The sequence below is a fragment of the Strix uralensis genome, chromosome 23 (assembly GCF_047716275.1).
Source record: "Strix uralensis isolate ZFMK-TIS-50842 chromosome 23, bStrUra1, whole genome shotgun sequence".
Taxonomy (NCBI): Eukaryota; Metazoa; Chordata; class Aves; order Strigiformes; family Strigidae; genus Strix; species Strix uralensis.
The window spans coordinates 6,536,452-6,557,035 of NC_133994.1; the positions used below are offsets into that span (position 1 = coordinate 6,536,452).

The following is a 20,584-nucleotide window of genomic DNA, read 5'->3' on the forward strand; positions in this document are numbered from 1 at the left end:
GTTGGTTCCAGAGGAAGGCACCAATCCTAGAACTCACCACAGAGTACAGAGAAATGAACAGGCTGCTGATGTCTATAGTCATTGCTACTAGCACTGAGACCACGAAGTCCAAGTCTACTTTCATCAGCTGGAACTATATTTCTACCTGGAACGACACCAGGTTCCATTAGACTCAAAGATGCAATGGCATAGCAGCATACAAAATCAGTCATCAAAGGTGATGAAATGTACTTGCAACACTGAAACATTGATTTCACTAAAACTCTGAAGAAGTAAGGTGCATGTGAATGATAAATCAAGAAACTGAGCAGCTCTGAAGATGATTACTAAGAAATCCTGTTCCATGGGAACTTGCAGAAACTCAGAAATAATACAGACTTGGCTGTATTCAAGAAATAAGGAGAGACATAACAAGTTTTTCTCTTCTCATAACACTGACGCTACAAATGCTACATCAAGCACTGGTTCTATGGTGATGGGCACAGACCCAAAACATGTTAGCTCTAAGTATGAAAAACTGCTTATGCAAGCCTCTCCCATGACTAATTGCTACTGTCTGTTTAATTGTATGGTTCGATTGCCACATGTTTTCATCTTCCTACTGGCATTTTTAAAAGCTGGATGATGGGATATGAAGAGAATTGCTAATCGTGTGCCTTTAACTTCAGAAATCCTTCAAAAGTCAGAAGGGGAAGGAAGCCACAGCTGGTTCTTCCATTTGGCTCCTAACAGTACAGGGAGATGGAACTCCTCCTAGCGATTTTTCTTGCTGTTTTGACTGTTTTTGTGGCAATGCCATTCTATTATGAACATCCCAAGGCAGAAATCCCTCATGGATTTAGTCAGCGCCAAAAGCTTTACATTTTTCATTACATCATGAACTTCGGGTTTGGTCTGGTAAGTAAAACTTGATTAAAGCTGGAGTTTTTAATTTAATTTCTGATAGAAGCGTAATGGATTGGTGAGGCTTTTTTTAGAATCAATGTTTAAATATATGGCAAACATGCAACTGGATTAATTTGGTGATGTGAGCACCACTGCAGATACCTTCAGCTCAGCTGGGTATGATAGACTACTGCTTGCTATACAGCACCACATGTAACAATATGGAAAAATAAAATTCTGCAGACTGTGTAATTCCCAGTTTTTTCTGATGGCCTATGCTTTAGCTTTTTAATCCCATTGCCTCAATGCATTGCTGGAAGGCTTAAGAAGCTTACTGCACTGTGTATGTGGAACTTCTGCTCTGTATAACAGTGCTTAGCTAGAAAATGAGGAACCAAATGATGTCTGTGATCTCAGTTATCTCCTATAACTGTATCACTCTACTTCTGAGCCATCTGAAAGACAGCTGTCACATTCATAATCTTTTGCCTTTCAATATGACATTCTGTTTTGAGATAGCACACATAATATCAAAACTGCCTTTCTGTGTCATCGTTTCTGGCATGTTTTTGATCCTCCCTTGTGTTTCATCCTTGTTTCTTTTCAGAACTAAAATGTGACTTCCACTTGTCATTCTGTTTCATTAATTATCCTTTCCTGAATTAATTGCTGCCTCTGACATTTTAAAAACACTTCTTCTGTGATACCTAGATAAAGCTTTTCTTTCAGTTGTTTAAATTGTGAAAAAACCCTTCAGTTCCTTTGGCTTGCACATTACATTTCACTTCAATTCCATGTTCCGGTGTTATTATTTCTTCCTCTTTTTCCCTGCTACATAGATTATTAAGTTTTGTTTCAAGTCAGCCAGTAAGTGGCTAGGAACATGAGTCATCGTGCCTCTTGAGAAGTGCCCCACCCAGGCCTGAACACTGCTATGATAGTAAAGCAATGCACTACGATAGGATAGTAATAGAAGTCAAGTTAATTTTTTCCTACATATACTATACAATATGTGGACTTCCACATTTTCAAAACACTATATGAATACTCTTTATCCATCAAAGTGTAATCCTTTGTGTTTTATTTATGAATTACACATCCTTTGTGTAATTCATATGTAAAATGCTAAACTGCAGAATTATTGTAGTTTTCAGCTTCCTGTGTTATAATTTTGTATCCTTTCTGCTGGCCAGTGAGAGGCCAAGCAGAAGCACTGTACCATATCTGCTATCTCAAAGGAGCAGAAAGATAAGAATATTAAAGTATGGTTATACAAAAGTTTAAATCAAGCAAAGTCAGAGTCACTTAGCAACTCTTGGTATGGCTGTTAGGCCAATTACTTATGCCAAAGTAGCCAAAGCCTTTCAAGGGATGACAACCCATGATGTCAAAACTGCAGGGAAAATCAAACTTTACTAGCATATCCAGTCTTCAACTGGGACAAGAGATGCATGTGAAGTCACTGGAGACAAACCAGTTTGAAGTAGCTGTGCCCAGTCTAATAGATTTTATGAAGAAATGTCTGCATTCACCTATGAGGATATACTTAAATAAAAACAGTTAGATTTTAATGTTAATAAAACTTCTTTACTGAAAAATCTATTAATCATATTAATCATTAATCCATCATCGTTTATTTTTTCATCTAATATTCAGTCTATAAGAAGAAAAATTGAAATATCAGTAAAGCTAAACAATAGCCAGGGGACTTATGACCGACACTGTCTAGGAAATAGAGGGGCTGATTAAACTATGCTGCCTACTGTGTTAATAGTTCTGTAAGCTTCTTGTACCCAGTTTATTCTAGTAATGGTTTAGGTAGAGGGCTGGCACAAAGTGCAATTCAGATGAGTTTTGAGGCTTACACGGCAGGCCTTTGTACCTGTGTAAAGAGCACAAAGGACTTTAAGAGCACAGATAGCACAGCTCTGTCACATCCCTCCCACAGACATTGCTATCTGCATGTTGCTGCAGGCCCTAGTCCTTCGCTTGAACATGTATCTGGACTCCCACTTCTAAGCTGACTAAGCTTTTACACAGCTTTTCTCCTACTGTTTGGAAATCTCCATGCTGGTTGTTGCCAGTGGGATCGATTTTTCAGTACTTGACTGTGAATGCCAGACACTGTTGCACTTAGTGTGACTGCAGTGGCTGAGTTAGACAACGCTTCAAACGAGGTCGTAGTTCTCTAGTCCCATACTTTGACTGTCTTATGCTGCCTGTAAGTCTTTATTAATTTTCAAGCTGTCACGTCAGCTATAGTGTTAGAAGATCCTTAATCAATATATAACCAAACTGTCCAAATAGCAGTCTACAAATTACACCGCTAAGTAGTCGCACTTATTTACAAATGTCAAAATGTAGGTCATGTTTGACTGACTTGGGTAATCACCTGCAAAAGAACAAGCTTTATGAACATGAAGATCCTGAAAGTAATAAAGAAGTCAGTGATGCATAGTCTAGCTGTACTCTTTCATCTACTATTAATAGTTTGATTTTTTTCCTACTGATAAAAACTAAGGCAGGATTTCACCACTGAAGAATGAAATAATTTGAAAAACACTGTGCTCTCATCTAACATTTCTAATACCTGGAAATTACCACCAAAGCTCATCCTATGTTCTGTTAGACAGAACTGGTAACATTTTTGCCAGGGATGTAAGACGGTATTATTGAGCTAAGTTACTGAGCTTCTGTGAAAGCAGCTCTCAGGCAGGCTTACCCACAGGCTCAAAGGCCTTGCTTTTGGGGAAGCATGGACACAAGGCAGCTGCAGAAGATAAGTTCATCCATTCCTGTCAAATCTACTGCTCTTTGAATTTCAAATTTTGGTAGGCATTACATTATCATCATAACTGGCCACTTCATTGTAAGAACCATCAGTAGATAAAGTTTGAATTGACCGTGGAATTTTAAATTTTTCATGATCAATCTCCATGGAAATGTGCACTAATCTGTAGTTTCTTTCCCTTTATTAACAGGGAAGACTTTTGGAAAAAGTAGGTATCACCTCAGAGGTCCAATTCCTCAGGATTATAATGGATGGAATACCACCATTAGAAGATAAACATCTTTTTATCAAGGATTTAAGGTTTGAAAAGGTTAAAGTAAGAATTTACCAGCCAAAAATACCAACCACTAGCCAACGTAGAGGAATCCTTTACTTTCATGGAGGAGTTGGACTGTTTGGAAGCATTCGTAAGTAATATAAATAATATGAGCTATAACTAGAAACACTATGTTTCTGATCTGATATACTATATCTTAAATAATAAGAAGGGTCAGTAGGTTAAGCAAAACAAAATTAATTGCAGGACAGCAGAATTATTTTATTTACATGCAGTAGGCATCATGTTAAACAGGTCGTGTACCTAGAACTTTGATTCTCTGATCATTTATAATACCTGTTTTCTTCCTTCCTCTTCATGCTATGAGAAAAGTTGAAAATTTCATTAGAATTTTATTTCTTATTTTAAAGAAACCAATGTTTGTACATGTTTGTGCAAACTTGAGTGTATGTGTGCATACTGCTGTGTGTCTTTATAGTTGCAAAACAAGGAAAAAATACATTTTGGCATTTAAAATGGAAAGGTGTAAGAGATTAGATGGTGACTCATGCACAAGAAAAATTCTTGTGCTAGATTTAGGAGAGGGTTTTTATGGTTTTGTGGGTTTTTTTAAAATAACTTCTCATCTTCAATACCACTTTAGAAGTGGCAGCAGTGGTGCTTTCTATTCACTTTTCAAAGAGGAGACTGGAACAATGCATTGGTGTAAATTCCAGGTTTCTTACTGGCAAGAAGATTCCCACAGACATAATGAAATTGTGAGCTACGTCCAGATTAGACCATGCCACAATAAAAGAATTGCAGTGTAACATTAATCACAGAATAGAGATAAGAATTTCAGAATATTTTCATTCAGCTTATTTTTAAAGCAAGCTACAATTCCATCGAAATGTTTTGTTTTACAGGGGCCTATGAAAGAACATGCCGCTATTTTGCTAGAAAAAGCAATTCCGTGGTTGTGTCTGTTGGGTAAGTGGAATCAATCCAGACACATGATAGACATTTGTGCCTCCTTCTAGGTTTGTAACTCTTTAATACATAGTCACCACAACTTCCTTGTGAAGTGCATACAGTGCTTATATTTAATGATCACATGCATTTCAACAGCACTAATTACTTCTAGGAAGAATTAGTCAACTAATCCCCACTTGCTTACTTCCAAATAAAACCATTATAATAATTTTATAATTTATGGCCACCACTAAGCAGTAAGTATGTTTTTCTTTCCTAAAGCCATGTCCAAACCACCTTAAGTTGAAAGCCAACGATGTGTTTGAAGCGTAACTGTTTCTGCTAAAAGCACAGTTGCCTAGACTACTACTCATTTTAGCAGTAGTTCCAAAAAACCAGGAGGGGATATTCACATTTAACTTGCGATGAACTTGAGATGAACATTCCAAATACTTTTCTGATGACTGTAGTGCATTTTTAAAAGAACCAGTTTCTAAAAGTTCAGGAAAAAAGCTGACATCTTGGAAATTGATTAAAATTGCACTAATTACTATTTACATCCTAAAATACTTGAAGAACCATTAACTCCTATTGACTCTGTTGTAAAGAATTCAGCTTACCGAAACCACTGAAAACCTTTCATATTTTCATTATCAATTTTCTATGCTCATATTCTGTAACAATTTGCTGGGGAAAAAAAGAAGATCACTTCAGTTTCTAACTAGAACTGCTGATAACTGATTCATACATACTTGTCTTGCCACCTAACTCTACGGTAACTCAGCATGTGCCTTCAGCTAATAGATAGGTAAAGAAGTATTTTGCAAAGATAGAACAGTATACTGACTCCCCCAAATATTAACAATAGTAGCAAATAATGTATCAAAAGCAGTAATTATGATACATTCTATTCCTGTAATTATAATCCTAGAACATTTTCCTATCTTCAGAAAGAAATATATGAATGAAAAGACAATGGGACCAGTCACTAGATATGGCTATGGTAAAACACTTTCACTCCTATTTAGGTACCGCTTAGCTCCTGAGCATCCATATCCAACCCAGTTTGAGGACTGCCTCACTGCCACCATACACTTTATGAGGACTGCACAAGATTATGGAGTAGACCCTTCTCGCATTATCATCTGTGGAGATAGTAGTGGAGGTACACTCACTGCTGCTGTTGCCCAAGCACTGGTGAACAGAAGAGATCTCCCAAAGCTAAGAGCACAAATCCTAATATATCCTTTTCTCCAGAGTGTGAACTTTAATTTGCCTTCTTATCAGCAGAATGAGGGAGTCCCCATTTTGTTAAAGCAACGAATCCTTGCTCTTGGTTTGAAGTATCTTAATAGAGACTTGTCGATCATGGAAGCAGTGTCTAAACACAGTCATATTCCAGAAGATTTGCAACTGAAGTATCAGAAATGGGTGAATCCTGACTATATCCCTCATGAGTTTAAATCTAGAGGCTACAAACCAAGTACAACGCATCCATTCTCAGAAGAAATCTATACACTGGTCAAGCCTGTGTTTGACACTGTTTTTTCCCCGCTGATAGCTGAAGACAGTGTTATTGCTCAGCTTCCCGAGGCTTTCATTTTGACCTGTGAATTTGACGTGCTAAGAGATGATGGACTGCTGTACAAGAAACGATTAGAGGATCATGGTATAAAAGTGACCTGGTGCCATCTGCAAGAGGGATTCCATGGAACAGTATTCTTAGCTTTCTGGGGTAGGGTGATAGCATTCCAATCTGGAAACAAAGGCCTGAAAAAGATAGTAAATTTTCTAAGACTGATGTAAAATTCCATTTCTTGCTTTCCTTTCTTGATTCTTATCTCTCATTGCTTGCAAAGATTTTTAAAAATCTCTTTCAATTTTCCTTTCCTTAAATCATCTTCTTAAATTTCTGCATTGCATCTGTCTTCTTATTACCCAATAAACTGATTTGGTGATGGCTTTTGCTTTGTTTTCTCTTATGATAGGCAAAATCAGGTGAACTTGATTACCTTTCTTCCCTCTACCACCTCTTCAGAGTTTTCTCCTGTACCCATAAAAGATCTGGTCCTTATGGCAAGCGTTTTGCAATGCAGTTTGGCTCAATAAAGTTCTGGTAATACACAAATCACGATTTGAGGTCAACTTGGGGCAGGTAACAGGGCAGGAATCTACAGGTTAAGTGTATAATAGGCACAGTCAATGATTTATTGAAGCCTGTATCTGGTGAAAGCTGAATTTGAGGCAAGCTTAAAGGCAATTGAATATAGCAGAGAAGATTTCAGCATAGACATGAAAGAAAGAAGTGGAAGGAAAGGAGGTCAGGAAAAGGGTTACACTGGAACTACAGATGTTATTAAAAGTATTGCTTAAGGAATACAACATCTATTAAAAAAAAATCATGCATATACATTTTATATATGGATAAAGATATATGGGAATATACAGTAATATCAGTTACTTTACAAAGAGCTTGTATTAACTGTAGGCCTGCACTGTCTGAAGCAGGAAGCACTTTGTCTCATAGAGGAACAATGTAAAGTAGCAGTATACCACAAAAAAAAGCATTCAGAAACAGATCAGAACACTGTCAGGACACAAAAACTAGTGAAATGCTGTAAAGTTCAGTGCAGCTGGGAGGTCTTGACACTATTTGAAAAGCTTTGTGTTACAGGAAGATGTTAAAAGAAATTAAGAAAGGGAAAGCAAATTGTTGTGCATCATTCCCATCACCAGGTGCCAGTATACAACTGATTTTCTAATGCCAGCAGAATAACCTGGCAAACTTCTTTGTGCTCTGGGACCAGAATATGAGTACCTGAAAGGCATTACAGAAGGTCAATCTGTGGTTTGGACTTAAATATTTTTACTGAACCTGTTGTTATGCCTTCATATACTAAAGCTGTATGTTTAATAACAGAGCACATTTTAAGCCATAACAATTTTAAAGTTAGATTACCTATTCTAAACCAATCAAGTTAACAGTGGTTTATTACAGAAGTCTTCAATTATCTTCATCTTTGCTACCTTTACATTACCACTTTGTACCACTCTAGTTAAAAGTCAATATACAACAGCAAATATTTTGAAAAATAAGCAGGCAATTAGAAAGCATTCTAAATCTATTAACTCTACTATTTATAAATAATATTATTTATTTAAAAGCATTTAACATTATTCTCTCCCTATAATGCACATTCTGTGTACTGCTTCTGAAATAAATAGGCATAATCCTGCAAACGATGGCTGCTTTTATTCCTGTCAATCTTCTTTCTCTGATTGCTCATTACCTCAATGATTCATTGTGTTCGCTGACTCTCTCATGCTAGTGAAGAAACTGCTAGCCTAAATATTTAGTAGAGCAATGTGTCTCAGACAAATCTGGCCACAGCAAATTAAGGCCAGTTGCAGTTCTTATATTTACATTCAAGCTACTTATGACTTAGTAAGAATACATTTTGGTGCAGTGACCTGTCATGAAATCCTAGGTGGACGTTCCAGAGCATCTTATTTGGACTCCTTTTGTGTCGAGCAGAGTTCATCCATTCTGAGGAATGGAACTGCACAGCTACTGAGACACATATAGTCAAGAACCCATCCACATTTCAAAATGCTATGCAACAAAAGCCTTCTGTCGAGTCACCATTTCAAAAATGGACCTGCTCTGAATTGTATAGCTCAAGATCTGAATTTCCATCACTGGATGTTAATACATAATATTTGTCATCATTGTTATTTGATTTTTTTTTTATATAGTACAGCTTTTTACTGCAGAATTTGTTAGCAGATGTTTAACCCAGGAGCCATTTGGAAGGGATAGACTTCAAAGCATAACTTAGGGGAAGGAAGGTTAAAATAAAGAGGTACAGCAGACTAGATGAAAGATAGCTTTCAGTCATGAGTAAGAGCAAAATGCATAGGGAGTAGCTATTAATTTGGGTGGGGAGATGGAGATAACAAAAAGGGAGGACACCGAAAGGTAGGTAGGAGGCAGGCTAAATGATAGACAAGAAAATACATAGCACCTTTAAAAACTGTATCATAGAGCATGTACTAAGCTGTAATTTCTTAAAGCTTCTTCTTGTTACTGTAAAGGGCATACTAAATCCATCTCGCAGATCGGAAGACTAAGGCTTACAGGTATGAAGAGGTCTGAGACGCTTTCAGTCATTTGTTTACATAAATACAAGAAGAGATGTGAACTGGAGGACAGTAAGTTTCTTACTTGCTCTACTTGGTAAAGCTGAAGTTGGTTAAATTGCATTACAGAGTCTACTTGTCCTACTAAATCACTTGGAGTGAAAAAAAAGGAAACAAAACCAAAAAGCGCACTAGGCAAATTATATTTACCAGAGTGTTTCATTGTGAAATGTACATTAAAAACAAAAACAAAAGCAAAAAGGAATGTAACAGAAACTTTTATTTCTGCTTTAAGTTCTTCTTTGGAATACATTCTTTTTTCCTGTTTTCTTAGCTTTATGCCTTCTGGTTAGTTTTTAAGCCTGGCTATACCTGACTGAATCGATACCTCAGTCATTACAGCTGGCTACTTTACTATGCTGTAGTTAATCCTTGTAGTATTTCCTGTATTACAAATAGCAACTCTGCAATAGTCAACTACAGGCTAACTGTTAGGAAACACAGCCTACAATCAGAAGTGAAATGTTTTGCAATGTTTTAGAGAAAGACATTACAAGAAAAACAGTAACATGTGACATCCATATAACTCATTAGCACCACTTCTGCCTTTATTAGTGTTTGGTTTGAAAGCTGCCTGCCTCTTGTGCTGATAAACAATCGATGTGAAGTTGATAGGTTTTATGCATTCTCAATCTACAAACGGGTCCGTGATTTCACATCTATATAAGTCTTACAAAAACCGACAGGTTAAGCTGGGGAAAAAACAGCAAAGATCATATTACTTTGAATTGTTATAATACTTTGCCTTCCCATCATTACTATGACCAGAAGAAATATGCTGAAAAATTAAGAATGAATTTTAGAGGTGACTAATTTCTTGCATAAATGGAGGCTCACTGATGAGAAAATGGGAATAATTTACTGATTTATCATCAATTCTGTACTCACCAACTGATATATTAAACATGTCAGTCTCCAGCAACATTAAATTCAATGAATAAAGTATCAATTTTGTGAGCTCTGAGTAGCTGTTTTATAACAATAAAGAACCCTATGCCTATCCATAATGCACATTACAATGCCAAACTCCAAGCTGTGTTCATTTTCTCCAGTTTAGTGGAATCTCTTGAATCTTCTTTAGCTAATAAGGCTGTTCTCATCTAGGGATGGGTAAAGACTTTGTGGTTTTGCAATAAGCTTACTGAAAGAATGAAAGAATGGATGTTACAAAACATATCAGCAAATACCTACAGTTTAAGGAGCTACTACTAGTAGCTTTTTATCCAAGCTGGATATCTATGTACTGCCAGAAAGAGAAAAAGCATTTTTGTTTGCAAAGATGTAAGGTACTCATTGCATGGAGTGGACTGAAAGGGAATATAACATTTTTTTGATAATTTAACACCTCAAAAACTATTAGGAAAAAAACCCCACCAAAACCCCCACTGTTACAAACGTGAGAGACTGACAGCGATCACAGATACTTCTACCCATACATCTGCAGGTACAGGAACGGCTGACCAATATTTGAAGCATCTCTGAACAAGCATCACGAGAAGTGACATGCAGCAACAGGATTATTTGAGTCACATGAGCATTTTGGAATATAAGGCACCAAATGTCATGAAACAGTTGTGAATATGAGCATCCCCAGAAGGACCAAGGAGCTCTAAGACCATGAGATTTGCTTGATTCTGGAAAAACATGGAGACTGTGGTAACAGGGCAGGGAGGAAGGACTGAGGTGCTGACATAGCATACAGTTAAAATATGCTCTAACTGAGCCTACTCAGACTATGCTTTAAGAGTAAAATATTAAGATATTAAGAGTAAAATATTAATATACTATTCTGAAACATTACTTAGCCAACATTTCTTTCACAACAGAAGGGCTATAAGGCATAACTGAAAGATTTTTTGTTCAGACTGTCACGACTGTACAACAGCTCTTACTGAAGACAACTGCCAGGGCATAACATCAAAAAGCAAACAGAGACTCCACACTGCCCTTTTTAAAATGTATTTTTAAATAAAAAAGACAGTAAAGAAATATTCCTTCCACTCTATCACATCCATCAAAGTTTCAAAACAGAGATGGCATCTATGAGGTGCTTTAGTTTTGATTAAAGGTGTTTAATTATTGACATACTATATACCACGAAGAAAAGACTCCTGCCAATATGGTGTCAGAAACAGCTTATAGAGCTACAGTAGACATACATGTCCTCTTCAGTATGAAGCTTTCATAATCTGATCTATTCCAAATATCAGGTATTTAATGAATTTTTTTTTGGTTGCTCTTTAAAGTTTCATTTACTGCCAATGCAGTAATAAGTGCCTTTATGAGGTTACTATTCTTGACTACAGGTTCTTTTGAAAGCATGGCATTTTCCTCTTCTGAGGATTCAAACATAAGAAATTGTCAAGAATGCTGAAATACAATATTCAAAGCTGATCTCCATGTGGTAATTTATTTCAGGGTATATTGACTGATGGCACAGACATCAGAAATAAGCACTTAGTAAGAACTATGTTCTTCTGCTGTTTTGTCGGGAATATACGGCAAAACAAATAATCAAAACCCCACAGGCTGTGCTATAATACCACACTACACAGAAACTATTTACAGAACTAATGACCAAAAACATCAATAGGATGACCCTGTTGTGCTGCAGAAAAAGCTCAATGGATAAACGTTGATGAGCTTAGGACAGAATGAGCATTGACCATGGGTATCTGGGTTTGGCTTCACCACTCCACAACCTGACATTTGTTACTAACTATCCTGCTAAATTCGTGCTCCATGTAAAGGAGAGGTGGCCCCAAATCAGCCAACCTCAGCAAAGTAGAAGCCCTTACTGTGAACAGCTGACGATGTGCCTATTTCACAAACCTTGGTGCAAATTTGTGTTGCTTTATCCCACACATTCTTATCTCCACAACTAAAATTGCGCAAATCAGCTGTCATGATTGCTTTGCTTTAAATACTGTGGTAACGAAGCTAGGGACTAATTCAGTTTTCAGACTGCAATTTCACTTTAAAAGCCAGGACAGGAAAAAAGTTTGGGAGCTGTAACTTCAGAATTGTGTGGAAAATGAAATTCTGGTAGGAAGAATACAAACCAGAAAAATTACTTCACCAAACAACTGCTGCCAACTGTAATCACCCCTCACTAATATACATGTATTCGTAATGCCTCTACATTGAGCTACAAACAAGAATTACAATTAATATAAAATTCTGGGAGTTTAATTAGTGAAAAGCTTTTACCAGAAACAATAGCGGCTTAAATCTACAAACACACCTCCATGTATCTGGAGAGACCTTAATGTACATTAAGACTTGCACTGCCTAGCACTGTTTTCACTTGTACTGCTACTCCAGTGTGAAGAACAGTATCTATGCATAAAACATCTCGCACAGCTAATGTAACGTAGGCACACATCACATAAACAGAGCAAATCTTTCTGCCGGAGCATATCACAGGTTATACACCGAGCAAATGTACTCTTATTTAAACCAAAATTAAAGCATGAATGTGTCTGTGTGTTCCACTATGAACCAAAGTCTATCAAGAACATGTGGATTTGAATATTTTTCTTCTCAGAGAAGTATACACCTTGATGACAACTGCAAGTAGCCCCACATCACTAAAATTTAACGCTACAACAGGAATGTCCATCCATAATGAATCCACAACAAACCAGACACAGACAACCTTCAAATAAGGGCCCCTCTGAATAATCTTTTCTCATTGTTAGTGAAGAACTCATGATATAAATCAGTTCCATATACTTCGAATTGTACCTTTTGTAAACGGTAAAAACTTCCCCCTCTCCTTTATTTAGTATAAGGAAGTGTTGCCAATAATATCATTAGCAAAAGAAGGGTGGAGAAAATGAGGGTATTGCAACATTAATAAACATTTTATTTCTGCTTATGAACAGAGTGCTTCACAGTGTCTCCTGTGAAGACACCTCAGAAACACTTGAAAACAAGGCTTAAGACAGCATAGGCTTTTTTAGCGTTCACTTCTGTTGAAGTGAAATGGCATCTGTCTATACAACTTTAGCAATAATAGGAATGGTTTTCATTTCTCCTGTTGTAATACCAGCACTGGTTTTGGGAGGGTTATTTTACGATTTTTTCAATTCAGAACTGCCACCTGGAATTGACCAACCTCTAAAGCTTCGGGTTTTCCATTCATTGTTGATTACAACTATGATCTCGGTAAGTCCACTTTTTTAAAACTGGGGATTTCACTTTTATTCTGGTAGGTTATTTGGGAGATGGAAGATAATGGTTTAAGAAAAAAAAGAAAAAAAGAAGCAGCAATTCACCCCTCTGAAGCCTATAAGCATTGTTATATGAACCAAATCATGTTAAATTAACTCACAAAACTGATATGACTAATCTTAAAAGCTTATTTAGATTTTTCAGTGCATCTGTCAAACTGCAGGCACTTTACATTGGAAAACTGTTTCACATGAAAATTAAACAACAAAGCTACATGTATACTGTACCTATTGAACTGCATGTACGTACAATAATGCTATCTATTCAGAAGCAAGCCTACATTACTCCTCTTCTTCTGAATTCTTTCTTTTCAACAGGGAAAGATTTTGGAGAAGCTAGGGATCTGCAGTGATCTAAGCTTACTGCGAGTTGTGCTAGATGGAATACCACCACGGAGAGATTCAAAACTTCTTATCAAAGATCTCAAAGTAGATGAGGTACCACTGAGGATTTATCAGCCTAAATGGCCACCTACTGGCAAAAGAAGAGGAATACTATATTTTCATGGAGGCGCTGGCACATTTGGGAGCATTAGTAAGAAATCAGCAAGTTTTATTTTTAAAATCAAATCCAAACCTTTACACTTCTACCTTCAGATGTGTATCAGTCAATATCTCACCTGTCCTTCCTCATGACAATAGTCTTTGCAACCTCAATACTAACTGAAAGCACCTTGCAGAATTAATAGTCTAGTGCACAGCTCAGGGTAAATCATATTTCTACTTCCTTTGGGCTACAGGTGAAGTTGATGAAAGCGGCTCTTAACAGATCTGAAGCTTCTAAATCTGGAACTGTGATCCAGAAACCCCACAATCAACTGTCAGCTAACAGCAGAGGGACTCTGCTCCTTCCTCCTGAAGCTGTTCTGAGAAAGATTCAGTTTGCTGGCGCAGAGAAAGAGAGACCATTAAAACAAAACACATGTGATTAGGTCACTGTGAGGGAAGCGCAGCTCACAGGATGTTCTTGTCCCTTAACTAATGACTTGCTAAAAATAAGATATAGCAACAGTCCTGGAGCAAGGGTTGGAAGCCATATCTCTTCCCTTCTTCTCCTCTGTACTCCATCTTTTCTGGAAATGTAACTTAAAATCCTTTTAGGCGGATACGAAGCTCAGCCTTGATCTACTTTCTGGAATAATTATGGTATCATGAAAATGTCAATGCTGTTGCTAAAAAGAATACATTCTGGCTTCATTCTTTGGAAAAATGCTTTGGTTACTTCTCAAGGAGAAATTTTTAGTTTTGGATCTCAACTGGACTAAAGTGTTTCCTGTAAGCTTGGGTAGGGCCTCAAAGTACAGAATTTAAGATATACGTCTGTGCTCAGCACTCAACTTTTGTGTAGAAACACTACAAAAGTCAGTGTTTCTCAACCTGCACTCCATGCATAGAATGGTCGAAGAAAGAATTTAAACAATACATTAAAAACAAATCCGTAAATATATTCCCATTCATGCAAACAAGTAATCAGAATGAAGGAAAATATAAATAATAACTGAACATTAAAAACAGAACCAATTTGGGGGAGTTTGATTCTTGTGGTAACATTGCACAGAATACTTTATTTCCTTTTCAGAAAGGGAGACAACCCTTTGATTGTCTCAGTAGCTGCTGGCTCAACCTCCTAACTGCTCTGGATCTCTTTCTGAGCAACCAAGTCTCTGTGTGCTTTGTCTGGAAGCCAAGGCAACTAACATGGAAATCTAGATTTCATTTCAGGGGTCAGACAGGGAAGTTTGAGGGGTTTGAATCCTTTACTGTGTCAAAAGGTAAGTCGCCACTAGCACTATGTTAGGCAGACTTCAGTTATCTGCAAAGGAGTTTCAGAGCCATTTAGCTTCGTTTAGCATCATGCAGAAACAATAATGTAACTTTTAGTAACATAGGTTCTATTCAGCACTGTGGCAGAAATAATCTGCCCCTGTTTTACTGCAGAGCATGTTAGTCTGGGTGGAGTGTTGGGCTGACACCAGCTGTGATGCTTCTAGTTCTAGAGCTAGTTTGGGTGGCTGTGAGGACTCAAGAGATAAGCCTCTATGATCTAAGTGAAAGGTGAATTCCTTTCGCTGGAATTTAAAAACCACGCCAGTTCCATAGTTGTAGCTGTTGTTCACAACACAATTGCTGTTGCACCATCAGCACACTGCCATGGCTTAATATAATACCCATACCTATACAGTGACTGTAGTATGCAACCCTTCATTTGAATTCCCGTTGGTACTTGGTAACAGGAAAGCAAATAACATAATGACAAGTTTTTAAAAGAACTTGGGGAATCTACATACTAGTAAGCCTGAAGTCTGCAAATACCAAATTAGTGGAAGCTACAATGAACAGAATCAGTGGACAGATAAATATGACTTACTCCTTAAACTCCCTACAAATGGAAGACATGCTTCACAAATCAAGGTAAGCTTTTTAAATGAGTCAGCAAATACATGAATAAAAGAGACTGAGTTTGATAAAACCTACTTTGATTTCCAAAAGAGTCTCTTAAAGAGGCTACGCATCCATGACACAAGAGGGAAGGTCTTTCATTTGGATAAAAACTGATGAAAAGACAGAAAAAAGATGGGTTGCGAGAGGTTCCTGTGAGATTCCTATAAGGAGATCTGTGCTGGGACCCAGTGCTAATCAATGTATTAAAAAACAGAAAAGGTGGTGAAAGCTGCTATGATACTAAATCCTTCAAGGTAGTAAATGGATGGCTGAAAAACTGCAGAATGTCTTTATGATAGCAAAGGATTAGACAACAAAATGACAGGTGAAATGACATGTAGAGAAGTCAAACAGATGAAGAGAGCATCCTAACTTTATAAAGAAAACAATGGACTCTAAGCAGACTACTCCCTTGTAGGAAGAAGATCTTGGGATGACAGTAGAAAACTGACTGAAAATGTTGACTTTGTGCACAGTAGCAGTCAAAAAGTAAATAAAATGCTAGAAATTATTATTAGGAAAGGACAAAACAGGAAACTTCTTTATGCCACTGTAATAAATCCACAGTGCATCTAAATGTAGTATACAGCTTCTAGTTCTAACTCCCACACCTCAGAAAGGGTATAGCAGTACCGGAAAGACTCAGAGAGAGGCAGCATGGGTGAGAAAAGTGCTTCTGTACAGAGAATAAGCAATTAGACTATGACTCTTCAGGCTGGAAAAGACAGATAAAGACAGATACACTAAATGTCTACAAAATCATGAGAAGCAAGAGAAGTTAAACAGGGAATCATCATCCACCATTTCTTACAGCACAAGAGTAAATGTCACCAAACAGAAGCAGCGCATGCCAGGCACAGAACAAGCAAATAGAAATGGTTCTTTACACCTTTGTAAGCAAGCTATGGAATTCTTCACTGCACAAAGTTGTTAATGTTAAAATCATGGGTTCAAGAAGTGGTTCGAATAACTCAGGGAAGAAACATTAATCAAGGGCATTAAATATAAAGACCGTTTCTGTCTAAAAGGAGTGCCGTGAGCCTCAACTTCTTGCATGCTGCTTCTTGTCCTCAGCTTATGCTTCTCCTCAGATACCTTTTGTTGACCACCAGCTGAGATGTGATACCAGCCTAGACAGACTTCTATTTTTTCCTAGTATTACCATGCTTATAGTATGCCCTACCAGCCACTGACCAATAACCAGGAAATATGTTAACATGTAAACACCGCATTGCATAGCAGGAGTTACTCATTGGTCTCATGTTGCAGTGCCTTCCACAGAACATATGTTTAAGGATCTATATTTTCATTTCAAAAGGATATTTGATTTTTAAAGCATCATTTCTGATAAACTTTCTCTTTAGGAACCTTTGAAAGAATATGCCGCTATATTGCCAAAAAATGCGACTCAGTGGTTGTGTCTGTTGGGTAAGTTTGTTTACATAGAATTATTTATGGTAATACAGTTCACAGTTGAAACATTTCTGAAAAATATGCTGAAAATATTTACTATTTTAGATTGTGCTCCCTATTTTTCGCTTTAGCCTTTCACTTAATTTAGAAATGTGCTTATAGGCAAAGTATTCTAAAATAGCTGTAACACCATTAATTAATTTGTCTTTCCAACCTACACTAGTTAAAAACAAATATAATCTTTAAAATTGAGAGAAAAAGGCCTCCATAACTACCATACCAGTCAATCGTGAGCAACACAAATTAAATTTTTATAATTATTTTGACAATAACCACAATATCTTCAATATTTCAGTTATCGTTTGGCTCCTGAACACCCATACCCAGGGCAATATTTTGATTGTCTCAATGCCACCTTATACTTTATGAGGAATTTAGAAGAGTATCATGTGGATCCTGCTCTCATCATCATTAGTGGTGACAGTTGTGGAGCTAATTTTGCTACGGTTATTTGCCAAATACTGCTGAATAAAAGAGATCTCCCAAAAGTACGTGCTCAGGTCTTACTTTATCCAGGACTACAGGGACTAGATTTTCATTTGCCTTCCTATCAGCAGAATGCTTCAGTCCCCATGTTGTTTCGGAAGCTAGTTATCTACTTCTGTTTTCGTTACCTTAATAAAGAACCATCAGTTTTGGAAGATGTCCTACAAAATTGTCATGTTCCTGAGAGTATGAAACAGAAGTATAAAAAATGGATAAGTGCTGACATTATTCCTGATGAATTTAAGATCAGAGGCTACGTACCACAGAAATCCACTTCATATAAACCTGAAGTCCATGAAGCAATCAAAGAAATTTTAGCAATAACATTTTCCCCACTTTTAGCTGAAGACTCCATTATTTGCCAGCTCCCCGAATCCTACATTGTGACCTGTGAGTTTGATGTGCTTAGGGATGATGGACTGTTATACAAGAAGCGATTAGAGGACAATGGCATTCAAGTAACATGGTATCATTCTGAGAGTGGTTTCCATGGAATTTTAGCCTTTTTTGGCTATGGGATTTTTTCCTTTTTATCTGGAAAAAAGATAATGGATAGTACTGTGAATTATATAAACAGCTTATGAAAGCATTTTTCCGAACAAAGATGCAAGTTTTACATTATCCTTTGTGAATTTATACTTGGCAAAGAATATAAACACTTTTGATTTATGTTTTGCATGTTGACTGCATTTTATACTTTCTAATTTCTCCTTCTGCAGTGACTTTCAAACAAATGTTAAGATTATTTAAAGCACCACCATTCTAGAAAACATTATTGTAAAACCACACCTATATGATCAAGATGCAAAAGCGAGGCACCTGGCACATACTCTTCCACTTCAACCCTAGCAATCCTAGTACCTTTGCATGACTGGCACACATTCAAGGCAAGCAGCAAGAACATTTTTTCCTGAAGATTCTTCAACTGCTCAGAAACGCTGAAGACAACAACCAGGGTCTACTCTGGCCCTTAGAGAGAGACAGGAGATGTTTAGGGTATCAGATGGAGAGCCCAATGAGTCAGGTTCCGTGAAGTCATGTCAGATAGTGAAATTGCAGATCTACATTTCTAGAGTTACTCTGCACAAAGCCTATGCTTTTCTTGAAAAAGTGTAGTCAAAAGAAAGGCTTCTGCAGCAGCAGAAGTTCTAAACTGGAACTAGTATGAGTTTGATTTTGTTTGGAATCTGAGAAATGATGTTTTGGTTTGGAACTTGATTCTTAAACTGGAATCCCCAAACTTTAATGAGTGCGTACATGTTAAGGAAGAGCAGAGGTGAGATTTCTTTTCCTTTTTGTACTCTTTGTTTTTCTTTTGAGATTATCTTATGCTCAAGACTACCTGCTGTGCTACCTGTTAGGCTATGTTTGTTGAAAAAGTTCATTGTTCATTTGTTGAAAAAGGTCATAGATGTAAGAAGGTAGAGAAGAACAACATTATATTATCTTATCACTGTAATGCCGTGGCAATTTTGTGATGCTTTCAACCAAAAAAAAATAAAAACTAGTATTTAAAATATTTCTGTTACAAGCGCAAGTTACATTTGCTAAACACATAATCCCTGATAAACCTAAATGAACACCTCATGGTGAAGGGACAATGCAACACTGGCAGACAGAGACTACAGCTTTGCTAATTCTACCTAGTCAAACCTGTGCTGCACACAGTAATTAATTTCAGTAATTAATCAGACAACTGGACTATCTAAGACTACCGTATATGATCACATAACTGTGGAAACATAATACAAACTGGAAGTCCAGAAACACTATTGGGTGGGCTATTTTTTTTTTCAATCTGGGCTTTCCTTCTACTTCAGAATATTTTATGATGCCTATCTGCCCTATTAAAAACACTCAACTTTTCACTGGAAAAAATTAAGATATTTCATTTTTTATAAAGTTTTCTAACTAAAATGACATAGTACTTTCCCCCCATGGCTTAACAATTTAACTGAAAAAAAAAAATTGCAACATGGCTGATTAATTAAGTTAGATTTTCATGTCTTTCATTTCCCTGGGAATTTGCCATTTCAACAATGTTCCAACATCCTAGTTGTTTGAAGAGTTGCAGACTCAGATTCACAATTAATACCTCAAGCACCATTTACACTACAGCATCTCTACATTACCACAATCCCATTCTACAGCAAGAACAAGATAAAGCAGTTTGATTTGAAACTCTTTAATTGCTGATTAACTTAAGTCATTTTATGCTGTACTTGTTGCACACTGAGAGTTACTGAAGTTTACCTGGTACCAGGTAACCTGATCATGAATCTAAACCCAGCCTCCTGTGTTGCTTTTTAACCGTGTTCTTCTTTAGAAGAAAACACAAATACTAAAAAAACTGAGATTGAGGTAATGATGTAATTTTATAGATGCACCTTTCCAAAAACATACTGGTGACAATCCATTTGGGTCTTTAGACTGATAATCATATGCAGGCTCCTTTCTCTGCATAACCCTAGAGAAACTCTTCTTCAGAATAGTGTTTTATAGTGTCACAAACTCAAAGCACACAAATGCCCTGTGTCCATTTCCCACCTCTAATTAATTTAACATTAATGCAGTTTATTTGTAACACTCTTCTCCCAGCTAAGGACTGGTTTCCTGCAAAGATTCTGAAATTATGCTGGCATAGATCTTTTAATGAATTTGGACTTTGACCAACTTATCTTTTGTGAAATAAAGGGAGCGGGGGGAAGGAAAGTGGGAGAGGGAAAGAGACCCACTAATGTATTTGTAAAAGGGAGGAGAAAGGTTTTTAATGGAGCGACCTTATGACGAACAACGAATCAGGAAGTAACAAGCCAAAGATATCTGGGAAAGTCAAATCAAAGA

General features: G+C 37.0%; 2 protein-coding genes across 2 annotated transcripts; both read left to right on the forward strand.

Moving 5' to 3' along the window:
• Positions 1-741: 741 nt before the first annotated feature.
• LOC141953987 (arylacetamide deacetylase-like 4) lies at positions 742-6,710 on the forward strand. Its single transcript, XM_074892996.1, has 4 exons — positions 742-897; positions 3,867-4,083; positions 4,859-4,922; positions 5,933-6,710. Exons 1-4 carry the CDS (start codon positions 742-744, stop codon positions 6,708-6,710), a joined length of 1,215 nt encoding a protein of 404 aa, XP_074749097.1.
• Positions 6,711-13,091: 6,381 nt separating this feature from the next.
• LOC141953977 (arylacetamide deacetylase-like 4) lies at positions 13,092-18,324 on the forward strand. The gene is made up of 4 exons (XM_074892983.1): positions 13,092-13,274; positions 13,658-13,874; positions 17,146-17,209; positions 17,550-18,324. The coding sequence occupies exons 1-4, from the start codon at positions 13,092-13,094 to the stop codon at positions 18,322-18,324; spliced, it is 1,239 nt and encodes a 412-aa protein (XP_074749084.1).
• The last annotated feature ends 2,260 nt before the right edge of the window (positions 18,325-20,584 follow it).

Excerpts from the sequence above, each read along its gene's own strand:
- LOC141953987 (XM_074892996.1), top strand. The coding sequence starts at position 742 with ATGGAACTCCTCCTAGCGATTTTTCTTGCTGTTTTGACTGTTTTTGTG. Across the intron at positions 898-3,866 it reads TGAACTTCGGGTTTGGTCTG|GGAAGACTTTTGGAAAAAGT; the intron begins GTAAGTAAAACT and ends CTTTATTAACAG. Across the intron at positions 4,923-5,932 it reads TCCGTGGTTGTGTCTGTTGG|GTACCGCTTAGCTCCTGAGC; the intron begins GTAAGTGGAATC and ends ACTCCTATTTAG.
- LOC141953977 (XM_074892983.1), top strand. The coding sequence starts at position 13,092 with ATGGCATCTGTCTATACAACTTTAGCAATAATAGGAATGGTTTTCATT. Across the intron at positions 13,875-17,145 it reads TGGCACATTTGGGAGCATTA|GAACCTTTGAAAGAATATGC; the intron begins GTAAGAAATCAG and ends CTTTCTCTTTAG. Across the intron at positions 17,210-17,549 it reads TCAGTGGTTGTGTCTGTTGG|TTATCGTTTGGCTCCTGAAC; the intron begins GTAAGTTTGTTT and ends TCAATATTTCAG.